The sequence below is a fragment of the Helianthus annuus genome, chromosome 1 (assembly GCF_002127325.2).
Source record: "Helianthus annuus cultivar XRQ/B chromosome 1, HanXRQr2.0-SUNRISE, whole genome shotgun sequence".
In the NCBI taxonomy this organism is placed as follows: Eukaryota; Viridiplantae; Streptophyta; class Magnoliopsida; order Asterales; family Asteraceae; genus Helianthus; species Helianthus annuus.
In genome coordinates this window covers 2,905,593-2,918,737 of record NC_035433.2, presented here as the reverse complement: position 1 = coordinate 2,918,737, position 13,145 = coordinate 2,905,593, and the positions used below count along the sequence as shown (strand labels likewise).

General features: G+C 37.2%; 1 protein-coding gene across 1 annotated transcript; it reads right to left on the bottom strand.

The window, feature by feature from the left end:
* Nucleotides 1-8,258: 8,258 nt before the first annotated feature.
* Nucleotides 8,259-12,625, bottom strand: LOC110942529 (heat shock factor-binding protein). Its single transcript, XM_022184305.2, has 5 exons — nt 12,506-12,625; nt 11,867-11,914; nt 10,082-10,105; nt 9,958-10,000; nt 8,259-8,580 (listed from the first exon to the last, which is right to left on the bottom strand). Exons 1-5 carry the CDS (start codon nt 12,506-12,508, stop codon nt 8,462-8,464), a joined length of 237 nt encoding a protein of 78 aa, XP_022039997.1. The 5' UTR covers nt 12,509-12,625; the 3' UTR covers nt 8,259-8,461.
* Nucleotides 12,626-13,145: the final 520 nt, after the last annotated feature.

The following is a 13,145-nucleotide window of genomic DNA, read 5'->3' as shown; positions in this document are numbered from 1 at the left end:
TCGGCAAGAAAGGCAAACTGAGTCCGAGATACATAGGACCTTTTGAGGTCATTGAACGGGTCGGATCAGTTGCCTATAAATTGAACTTGCCTGAAGAGCTCAATGGAATTCACAATGTGTTCCACATCTGCAATCTCAAAAAGTGCTTCGCCGACGAATCGTTGGTGATTCCACACACAGATGTGCATATAGATGAGAGCTTAAAGTTCATAGAAAAACCTTTGTCGATTGAAGATCGACAGGTGAAAAAGCTTCGCAGAAAGCACGTACCGATTGTAAAAGTCAAATGGGATGCTCGTAGAGGTCCTGAATATACGTGGGAAGTCGAAGCTACAATGAAAGAAAAATACCCCTATTTATTTAAGTAAATCTCGGGTCGAGATTTATTTTAAGGGGGTGAGGATGTAACACCTCGAATTTTAGTGTCCAATGATGTGTTAACACGTGTCATTTGTTTACACGTGGCATCTATAATAAATAAAGGACTAATTTTGACAAACCTTGAAAGTATATAAATTCGAGGGTTATAAATGTCAACAAGGGTAAATATACTGTATAGTATCCCTAAATAATGCTTAAACCTTCAAACGAATAAATTATAGATCGTACAAAAACAAAACGCGGAAGAAAGTGAGAGATTACAAACTACAGGGGTTAACTGTGTCAACATGTTTAATAATACCTCTGAGTGACCCTTTTACGTTCCAAAGACTTTGTAACGGTATTATACCCTCACTAAAATAATATATATGAATTTCGCGAAGTTTCGATATGAAACGAGAAAGTTACGATCGAATTCGTAGAAGAAGGGTTAAAAGCGTCAACAGTGAAAGTTAAGGCTTTCCAATATAATTAATAAATAAACCGGGGACTTAATAATGCGGGTAAATAACACGAGGCCCCTATCGGTAAATAACCGAGGGCCAAACCGCAAAGTTACCCCTTCAATACCGAAAGGTCAGGTAAATCATTACGAAAGATTTCGTTATTAATTACCGGATTCTGGTAATCATGACAAAAGAATTAAAAAAATCAGGAAAATAAGCCTCTCGCGACCCGCGTTGAATAACCGGTTAAGTGTAGGCGGGCCGCGAGCCTCCTGTAAATTCGTTTCTGACATTTAGATTTAGGCGACCCGCGTAAAGGGAAGCCTGAATCCCCATGCGGGCCGCGTGGAACGCCCAGATGCAGAAAGTTGTAGTTTCTTGCCTTTTGGAGCTTGTGAACGATCAAATATTCAATTAATGGAGCATGGGCGCCCCCTACTCGACCCATACACCTTAGGGACACCTGCCCATGATCCATGATCAGTATAGGCCAATGTGGAATGATCTTGAGGTTCATTTTGCACTATAAATAGCAATGTTGTAGTTACAACATTCACACAACTCAAAACACAACTACTGATCATTCTAAGAAGCTCCAAGCATCTTTCTCTGCTCTATAAGCAAGAACACAACTTCTGTAAGTGATCTAACCCTTTGTGGTTTCACATTTCCTTAGTAAATGACTAAGAACCAAACCGTCGTAACTACGGTTTGACTTTACAATAACTCAGTGATGGTTCAGTCTTATGACGAATCAAAAGTAGTTATAAGTTGGCATCAATGGAGGTAATAAACCCCTAAAAGGGTTCCCTCTGATCACCACTCTAACTATGTCAAATGTCGAGTCAAACGCGCACTTAAAAAGTCAACAGAAAGCTATTTTAGCGATTTATGCATAATCTGTAATGTATATGTTATGGAACCTGTTTTGACAATCATAAAACATGATAATAAGTATATAAACCTGTTTGCGCTCGTTTGAATCGATCATTTACTATATTGAACCGGTTCGGAGCCGAAAATCGCATAAGTTTGACTTTTGCTTTGACTTCAGTTCTGACCCGTTTTAGTGAGGTATAAATATACCTTAGGACTCTCTTAGGACCAGGTCACATGTTGGTATACGCCTCTGTGGTCGGTTCATGAGTTATCCGAGTCTTTTGCGCAATTCCGTCATTCGCCTAAAAGTTGACTGTAACGGCCTTTTAAAATTAAAACGAGTATTTCGGACACGTGAACGGACCAAAACCTTGCTTGTTAAATTATAAGCATGTCCTTAAAGTTTCACGTCAATCCGAGGCCTAGAATGAGAGTTATGCTAAAAGGCGCACTTTTAAGAAAGTTTTGTAATTAACGGCGCAATTAGCATAACGCCCATCTAACCCAAGTTTTCGTCATCAAAACTTTTACCCACTGTGGTAAAATAATATTTTGGGAATTTTAAAGATTTTTAATAATTTTTACCTTGCTCATAACCTGCGGTTATGGCTACGGTTCGGTAAATACCGAATATGCCATTTTTGGCCAAAACGGGAGTTCTACAAGGTCTTTTGACCCGATTCCAGTTGCCACTGGTTTTAAATAATAAATAAAGTATTTTAAGCTTTATAAGCTGTTCGGGAAACTCAGATTTCCTGTAGAACTCTAAAAGCCCTTTTAAAGTCTTTAAAATAACCGAAAAGCCCCTACGGGGCATAATATTAACTTAAACTCGTTACGGGCATTACGGAAGGTATCCTACTGATACCAAAATACTTTTAAGGCATATTGACTTAGGAAATAAGCGTAGGACACTTATGGTTAACCGTTTCGCCTATTTGCGCACACGGTACGGCTCATGGAACTAGTTTTCGTGCAATAGCCGATATGGGTCAAATTATATTATTTGAACCCCAAAATCCAGAGTATGAACTATAAACCCATATAAAACAAGTCACTGAACTTGTTGGGTCCAAATCATACTCCATTCTCGGTTTTCGCCTTTTCGTGCGAATTAACCATATCTATGTATCGGAATCAACCGGTTTAAGCTACGGCTAATATAAGGACCGTTAGGATTCTAAGAGGTTAATTAAAACCTTCGTTCCAGATTAGGAGCCCCAGTAAAAGCTATCGGTGACTTGATCTAAATTAAGGATTAATACTTGCAAAGGTAAATACTTTAACTTATTTCCCCTATATGGGCTTGGGTTACGGTATATTAATACCGCTTGATTGAGCATTATATAATTCCATCGCTTAGGTGGTTAATTGATTAAATATGATCGGCTCATTTAAACAGTTTTGTTGCTTATAAGCCTTTGGGGGGTTTAATGACCGTTGTCCCGGATATCCTTGGCATCATTTTACGAAATGGCCACGACCATCGACATCCCGGTGTAGGCGTACACCCGGTATAAAGTGTCGACATTAAAATTAAAAGACGTAGCCGTTGGTTTTATACTACGGTTTTACGCAAACGTGGTGTGTCTATAAATCTTTAACCCGGCACGACCCGGGCTACTGAACGCATAAAAGAACATGTAAAACGTTCACAAGATCATTATGAATTTTCCCAAGTTATAAAAGAGTTTGTGCCTTGTGCATTCAAATCAATTTTAATAAACATTTTCAAATGTGTCAGTTGAATGTATTTACCAGTGTAAACTGACGTATTTTCCCCAAAAAGATTAAGTGCAGGTACCTAAACGTAATTGGCTGGTATTAGCTCCCTAGCGTCGGGATAAGTCTCGCAAGCTTGATTGCAGTATCTGATGGAACAATACTTTATATCTATTTACGATCCACTGTGGATATATCCAACCCCTGTAATACATTTTGATATTACGATCAGAGGTTGAAATTTATATATTTATCTTATGCTTCCGCTGTGCATTATATAATTGTGTGGTTTGACTATATTGTTGCCAACATCGTCACGGTAATCCCCCACCGGGCCCACCGGTGAGACACGTGGAAATAGGGGTGTGACAGTACTTGGTTATTTCTTTACCAACACCCTTCATAGCAACCTTAGAACCAAACGCCTCCATATAGTACCCACTTCAATAGGTCTAATCCCATTGTCGGGTTTTAAAAGCGGTGTAAGGGGAGCAGACGCGACAAACTCTGCCAAACACGATGGGCATTTCCCCTAGCCATAAGTTGATTACCGCAGTGATAGCGCATAAGAGATCAGTGGCAATAGCAGACCCCTCTCCACAAAATGCATCCAAAATGTGTTGTGCCCTCAAGCCATCCCTCCCACACGAGGTTCCTTTAGGAAACGATTTAATGCAGCAAAGAACACTATCTACCTCTGCTACAAGGGGAGGCTCAGAATATATAGTACCTGGCATAGATGGAGATTCTCTGTATGGGTGTTTAGCCTCTAAAGCCTGTATGGTATTATCATTGTACGGAGCAACACCAGATGAACATAACACCTTCAGTGCAGCTGTAAAGTGGCCATCAACAACCTTTCGAAGACACTGCCCAACATTGGTATTACGAAAAGAACTCTCCTCAGGATTATCAACACCTCCTTGAACTAAAGAACCTACCGTAGGACTATCAATTATATTTTTAACTAACATAAAAATACCATCTTCTTTCCCCCATGTGGCTAAAGAATTCAGAATTGATCTTTGTTGCAATGTCTTCCTATTCCCAGACCTTCTTTCTTGCCTATTTTTTGGTCTGACCACTTGCAAAGTGCACCGAGAAAGAAGGAACAACCTAACTCACGCTTCAATGGATCTAGGTTGGGCAACCACTTTGTAGAGAGCGGTTTTCAACGCCTGAGAGAAAGCCAACCGACAGCTATGAGGGATGCTCTTCACGGTGACAATGGGTGCTTTAAAGACACGATCTAGTAGAACGGTATCCAACAAGAACGACTCATGAACATTGGTCACGTGCGCCTTGGGAGAGGGCCTCGAAATCCCAGTAATGTAGCTATCTATGTCATTATCACGATTGGTAAAACGGACAAGCCCATCGGGGTGATGGCATGCACGACTCAATGCATGTATACTCAAACACTTCCCACACATCCATTGGCCAAAAAACTTCAAAGTACCTTCTACGTCCAAGAACAACCCCTGGTTCGTAGAAATAGCCTCACGCAACGCACTTCTACGTTCATCACTAGAAAGGTGCAACCTCTTGAGATGAGAGATTAACCGAGAAATCCCCTTATTTCCCACTTCACCATCCGGACAACAATGAAACATACGAAAAGGACATGGCCAGGAGCCACTCAAAGGCGTAGAAGGGGTTGTCATTAAGGCTAAATAAATCACGATTCAAATTGAGACACGAAATTTGGATGTAAAAACCAAAAGTTAAGCATAGACATTTCATCAAACACTTGGAGTGCATCCATAAAAAAACGAATTAGTGAGTGGTAAAAAGGTTCGATTTTGACTAGATGAAAAAGGTTTGCAAAGTAATGTTACTGAATGAATGGAACGTAATTCAGAAGTTGAAAAACAAAATTTAAATGCGTGGAACGTAAATTTGAATGAGTGGAACGTAAAAAGGTTTTACAATTTGGTTGATCGAAAGTGGGAGGTTTGTTAGAAGAAACCAAATTTAAAATTTTGTCTGAACTAGTTTAATAGAAGAAACCACAAGGATGACAATGGCAGTTAACTGTTTTTTTTTTTTTTTTTGTGTGTATAGTGTATACTAACCACATGTAAACGGGGGTATATAGTGCGAAATTGGTAAAAAAGAAAAATGTGTTATATAATAATCGATAATTATTTTTTATTTACGTATATGGTACACTAGAGTCACGTGACACCGATTCCTCAAACATCTTTGAAGTTTGAAGAGTATGTTTGGTATGGAGCTTTTAGAGGCTTTTAGGAGCTTCTAGCTTTAAACTTTTAAGAAAAAGTTCATACTCAAGAAAAAGTCTTGTTTGGTTGAAGGAGCTTGAAGCTTTTAGGTTAGGAGCTTGAAGATTTTGGTTGAACACTCCTACTAGTAGCGTTTAGAAGGAGCTACAAGCTTTTAGGGAAAAAATGACTATTTTAATCTCTAAAGATAATAAACTTTTTAATGCACAAACTTTTTAAATTTTTAGTTATGTTCATTTTGGTCATTTTATACATTTTATTAAAAGCTCCAGCTACTCTGTCAAACACTAAATATATCTAAAAAGCTACAGCTACTAGCTACCAGCTTTCAGCTACCAGCTACTTTTGCCAACCATACCCTAGTTAACATACGATATGATCCATTGAAAGGATAATAGCGATGTTATAGCCAAAAAGGCCATAATACGGAGATTTGCTTAAATCCTCACTGAAGAATTTGGTCGAACAGTTGATGTCTATACCAAACATTCATGTGCATTAGGTGGTAGAGTATAGATATCAAAACTGCTTACCACTATCATGTGAACTTTATACTTTTTATTGGTCAAAATGCATGTGCCATTTAACCTTCATTAATTTCAAAGACATTTGTAGTTGATGTTGATGGCTACCTTTCAGTTATCAATTAAAAGTTACATTATAATTGTCTGACAACGATTTATTCTGAAACAAACAAGTTTTTCTTAGACCATGCTTAGTCGTTTGTCGAATAATGTCCCAACTTCTGGGTGTTTTCTGTCATGTGGCAGTCCAGTCAACATGGGGGCATTATTGGGCGTTTTTGCAAAAGTGGTGTAGTGAGAATAATGCCCAATAACACCCCTTCCATTAATTACACAATTATTTTTTTTTTAAATTAAATAATGCCACAATGCCCCATTGGTCAGTCAACCATTGCCACAAGCCCCATTGGTCAGTCAACCATTGCCACAAGCCCCTTCAGCGTGTTTCAAAAAAATCCTTGGGCCTTTTTTGTCGAATATCGCCCCAAAACGCTCGGGTGTAATGGTATAGGGGCGTGTTCCGGCATTTTTTTTTTAGGATCAGGTTCTTCCTTGCTTCTGAGTGTCGCCTCAACGTTACGTCAGTATCTCCTCTCATCCTTCATCTTCACCACTTAACTTATGTTATACCCATCTCTCGTCACTCACCCTTTTTTTTAATATTTTAAAAATTAAACAAACTGAGAGTAAATCACGGAATTAGGGGACACGGCATGTTGTTCCCCGCCCCTCCACCTCAGCACGCAAGGAACGATCACAGGAGTATTACATCAGGCCTTAGCAGGTTGGGCGTTGAAATTGATGAATCAAAACATGACCCATAAATCTATTTAAACAAGGGAAATCAACCCTAACGGGACTCACTAAAAAGTTAAAACTAGGGGTGTAAACGAGTCGGACCAAGCCCGACTAGTCTCGAGCTTGGCTCATTTCGAGCCTACTTATTTGAGCTCGAGCTCGGCTCGCAAGTAAAACCCAAAGCTCGAGCTATTTTGAGAACAACCTCAAATGAGCTAAAAGCTCGGCTCGAGCACGCTTCAATATCGCTTAAACGAGCCAAGGCTTGGCTCGAGCCTAGCTCGCCAATGTTGTTATTATTATTATATAATGTATAAAAAACTAAAAACTCTGTTTGGGCTCGTGTAGGCTCACGAGCCTAAACGAGCTTTGTATATCAGACTCAAGCTCGGACTCGATAACTATATGAGCTCTATTTCAGGCTTGAGCTCGGGCTCGGGCTCGTTAAGGCTCGGCTCGTTCGAGCTTTTAACCGAGCAGATCACGAGTAGCTATCGAGCCTCTAGGCTTGTTTACACCCATAGTTAAAACCATGTAACCCGTTTATCTAAATGTGTCAAACAAATTGATAGGTCCTAACATGTTGGCGGGTTGTAATCGAGTTGTAAAAAAGTAGTAAATGTTTAAACTCGTCGTAGGGTTGGCGGATTAAACTTATAAGCTTATGACAACTAGTTCCAAGTCTTATTTGTACAGGATTCTATATTGATCAAATTGTCAGCTGTTCATAACCTTTTGCTTTTAAAAGACAAAAAGAAGTTGCATTAAGAATAAAGACAGACATCCCTTATATTTCTTTTATGTAGGACGATTGTACCTTAGTTCTTAAGCAAATGTGACACAAAAAGCATTCCATAACACAATTGCAAACTAAAACGAAAACGACGTACCTTTTGAGGACCGTATAGACACGTTTAAAATCTTCGGAAGCATATAGACATAGAGTAAACTTCCGTTTTGCTCCCTGTGGTTTGGTCACTTTAACGGTTTTGCCCCCAAACCTTTAAAAATAACCATTTTCCTCCAATAGTTTGTTATGGTTTTTCTATTTTGCTCCCCGCCTCTAACTCCATCCAAATTGTCTGTTTTTCCATTTTGCTCCCCGTAGGGAGCAAAATGGAAAAACCATAGCAAACTATTGGAGGAAAATGGCTATTTTTAAAGGTTTGGGGCAAAACCGTTAAAGTGACCAAACCACAGGGAGCAAAACGGAAGTTTACATAGACATAAGCTGCATGGACAGCAAAACAAACATCCTAAAATGGACAATCAAAACAACATTATGTATCATGATACCTTCATGTTCAAAGTTCAAACAATCTAAAACGGCAACATAACACGAATATCCAGCAAGAGACTGCTGACTAGGAACATACGGGGAAAAATAAATAGACGATTATCTCTGTTTTAAATTTGTAAACGCGGTATGCAATAAGGGAAACAAAAGTTACACCAAAACCCGATCTCATTCACCATCAGCGCTCTTTGGTGCTGCAGGAGGTGGAGTGCCCTCGGCTCCCATTTCGGCTCTAAGATCGTTAATGCTTTGCTCTAACTCGCTAATTCGTTCTCCCATCTCGTCGAGTTCATTGCTGTTAAGGTAACTTGAGACAAATGTGTAATAATAATTGAATTGACAAAAGATCGAATACAAATAACTAGGCCTGTAAACGAACCGAACGTTCATGAACTGTTCATGAACTTGTTCGGCGGGAAGTTCGTTTATGTTCGTTTATTTAATAAACGAATGAACACGAACAAAACAATTTGATCGTTTAATTAAATGAACGAACATGAACACACCTTGTGTTCGTTCATTTATGTTCGTGAACGTTCGTTTATGTTCGTTCATTTATGTTCATCAACATTTGTTTAAATTTTAGTAAATACATAAATAGTTAGATTTATATAAATATTGGATGTTCTAACTACTTATATTAATATGACTAATTATTATATTTATGAACTCTAATTTAGATGTGTTTTCGGATGAATTGTAATATATTAGACTTGTTTGTTCAATCATGTTAATTTAATTTATGTTTGTTTATGTTTATTCAAATATGTTCAGTTTTTTTTATGTTCGTTTGTGTTCGTTAATGTTCGTGAACTGTTCGTTTGGGCTTTAAACGAACGAACATGAACGATCACGAACATGTCCGGTTTCTTAATGAACGAACACGAACAAAAAAATGTGTTCGATTATATGTTCGTGTTCGTGTTCGGTTAAAGTTAAATGATGTTCGTGTTCGTTCGGTTCCTTTACAGGCCTACAAATAACTTTAACGTACAAAACGTACGAACTGAAGGCTTTGTTGAAAAAACGCGGTGGCATTTTCGTAACTATTACTAATTATCAAAATTACTCTACAAATGATCCTATAGAGTAATTTTTTATCTTTGTAAAGTAATTTTGTAAAATGTTCTTGTAGAGTAATTTTGATCTTGTAGGGTAATTATCAAAATTACTCTACAAGCGTATCAAAATTACTCTGCATCAAAATTACTCTGCAAGTTTATTAAACAACATACAATTCAAAATTACTCTACAAATGATCCTGTAGAGTAATTTTGATCTTGTAGACTAATTTTGTAAAATGATCCTATAGAGTAATTTTGATCTTTGTAAAATGATCTTGTAGAGTAATTTTGTAAAAAAAATTTTATCATTTGTAGAGTAATTTTGATAATTACCCTACAAGCAAATATTTACGAAAATGCCACCGCATTTTTTTTGCCTTTTTCATGCTATTCGTACGTTTAGTACGTTAAAGTTATTTGTACGGGAACTTTACTCTAATTGAATTTTAGGAGTGACCAGTTGAATTCAATGTAGAACATACACAAGTTATGACCGACTTACTGAATATAAGCCGACTATCAAGATACGTATCAGTTAAGTTCACTTTTCACAAGATTTTGACTATAAAATTTTGATAAACAGGTATGCAAAAAGGATATTCTTTGAAACAATAGAGTCTGACATTGTTTGGAATCTGTTTTGCTGCAACGATAAACACTGTCAGTACGAATTTGAAGTGTAATTGTCATGTAAATTAAACCACACTAGCATTTTCAAGCTTACCATCTGCTGGAGAAGAGTTTGAACCTGCCAAAACAATGGTTTTACTATTAGTTAATGCCGAGAAATTGCAATCTACTAGTTATAGTTAAGATATATAAATCCTGTGACCTAAATAACCCTAGAGCAGGGCAGGCCGACATTTTATGTGTTATATAATATCCGATACTCATTTTTTTGTGTTATTGTTATATAGTATCCGACAGCAGAATGAAACTTATTCATCCAACGTATTTGAAGAACGATTACTAGTAAAAAAAAATTGTGAATAACTCATGTCCAATAATTTAGGGGATTTGCATACGGGTGCCAAACGGGTCGTGTTTGCGAGTTGGCGGGTTCAAACCGAATTTTTTTATTATTTAAGTTTTCCGCAAATTAATATACTAAACTTAAAATTTACTACAAAAAAAAAAACACAAATGTATATAACACAATTACATTTAAGTTATACTACAAAAAAAAACACAAATGTATATAACACAATTACATTTAAGTTATAAAATCTTATATATTTCTCTTTTTAGGTTACAATAATGGCATAAAAAACACATCCAATTTAAGTTATGGCACAAAACATATTGTAAAAAAAATATAATATAACATAAATGGGTTAAACGGGTCAACCCGCCAACCCGACCGGGCAGGGCTGGCTCAACCATTTTGGTGGCCTAATGCGAAGTAAAAACTAGAGGCTTTTTTCCCTCAAAAGAAATGGAGTAAATCGCAATTGCCGCCCAAATACAATACTCCATATGCAGCGCCCCTACAAATCTGCTATACATCAATAATATCCATTGCAACCCAGCCTAAATATCATATATAATTATTCTTAATTTTTTAAAGTTGGAGGCCCTGTTTATTTGGAGGCCCAAAGCCCAAGCCTCAAAATACTTGGGCTTGGGCCGGCCTTGCGACCGGGTGAAACCGAACCTGACCCGTTTAGATAAACGCGTTCGCGGGTTCAACCTAAAACTAACCCGAACCCGTTTAGACTAAACCCAAACCCGCGAATTACGTGTCGTGTTTTCGGGTCGTATCAGAAGTTCACTCCCCTAGATTTGCAAGATATAAGACATGCAATAATTGATCATAGTATCATACTAAATATGAACATTCAAGTTTATTATGTTAAAGCAAATTGACATAGTTCTGAAGTAAGGCAACAGACGTGATAGATGTCATATGTTAGCTTCAATAGTTCTACAACAATTGATTACAATCGTGTCATATGTAATGTAAGGGGCTGTTTGGCAACATCTGAATGGTTAAGTGCTGAACCAGTGAGAGGCCTGAACCATTAAGTGCTGAACCAGTGAGAGGCCTGAACCATTAAGTGCTGAACCAGTAAGAGGTCTGAACCATTAAGAGCCTGTATAATGCTTAACCATTCAGATGCAAATGCCAGACCAATTTAGATTAGAGGTCTTAAGCATTCAGACTTTGTATAAATCTTAACCATTCAGAGGCAAATATCTGAACCATTCAGACATCTACTCGTGAAACAAAGAGTCTGAACCATTAAGTGCTAAACCAATAAAAGGTCTGAACTATTAAGAACCTCATTAAGAGGTAAACAAACAGCCCCTAAGTGTAATTGTGGAGTTCTCCTCTCATTCACACACAATACGTGTTGGTTGTACTTGCGGTCGGGCACTCCTTATGACCCTATACCTCTCGTGTGGATGGAACAAAACAATACGACATTTGCTTAAAAGGTGTCACGTGTAATGTAAGACTCATTTTAACCTTAGAAAACCAAAACACACGAGAGTCGGACGAACTTACAAACTGTGTCATGTCAGCGGTATTTTGCTTGCCATCTCCGTCTTTATCCTGCAAACAAAAGTATTCAAATCCTTTCTATTGTAAGCAAACTGTTCCAAATCCATATGTGCAAAACAAATATATACAATTCTTCATATATATCCACAACTTCTAAAATTGCCTCACATTCATTACATTGTTTCCTTGCAAGTCCAATGACAGACAGTGAGTAAATTATAAACTTGAACGAAACCGAAACCGAGTGCCAATAGAACAACATTATCATGTCTTTAATTTCAAAACCTAATTAATGATAATAAATTAAAGCTGAATAAATATACTTCAGATCTAAAACAACGAAAATCATTAATTCCACTGCAGATCTGTAACATCTTATATCAATCATCAACGGAAGCAACAATATTCGTACGATTTGTGCATGTAAAGTATATTATCAGACAATTCTACTAATAAATACGAAATTTAATAAACGATACGGCATTCTACTGGTAATGTTGAGATTGAAATGTAAGAAACACATGATTTTGTTACAAAAAAAATTCATGAATCGAAGGGAATTCTGGATTTAATCGAATGAGAGATGTGGAATATAATTAAGGAAATTGTCATGAAAGAAGCATCGATCGGAAAGAAGCATACCATTTTTGTTCTAGTGAATTTGAATGAATTGAGGGCTCCTTCCTTTCACTGTGTTTAGGGCAATTACTTTCCTTTGATCATTGCCACACCATTGGTTAAAAGGGTAAAAAAGAAATAAAAAGTATTATATTTATAACTAATGATATTACGGTATCGACACTCGGAATAACAACTGAAAAAAATACGTCTAACAAGGTTACGTGGTTTCTATCGATCGAAAACCATACAAATGAAAACTGGTACGGTATCAGTATCGTTGTTTGACTGGTACGAGTATGGTTCATCACGATATTGATATCATACTGACACTCGTATTAGTTTACGGTACCAAACATACTATATTGCGAATACAACTAATTTTCTAATTTTCGATGAACTTTATAATTATAATATGTAATATAATAAAGGAAAAAGTAAAAATGTTAAAAACAAAATTATAAAATCTGAGAATAGGCTAATGCGTTGGATCATGTTGAAAGTATTTTCCGAAGTTAATACCTTGACCATGTTCTTGCAACAGAGTTACCACAATGGGCAAGGCAACAACTTATATGAGCTTTTTTAACGACAAATTCGGATCATTGGATTATTATCGTGTCATCAGAGAAATCACCCGATCATATACATCTCCACTAGGTTA

Excerpts from the sequence above, each read along its gene's own strand:
- LOC110942529 (XM_022184305.2), bottom strand. Across the intron at positions 10,001-10,081 it reads AAACTCTTCTCCAGCAGATG|CAAAACAGATTCCAAACAAT; the intron begins GTAAGCTTGAAA and ends TTATCGTTGCAG. Across the intron at positions 8,581-9,957 it reads AGACTCTATTGTTTCAAAGA|TCGACGAGATGGGAGAACGA; the intron begins ATATCCTTTTTG and ends ACAGCAATGAAC.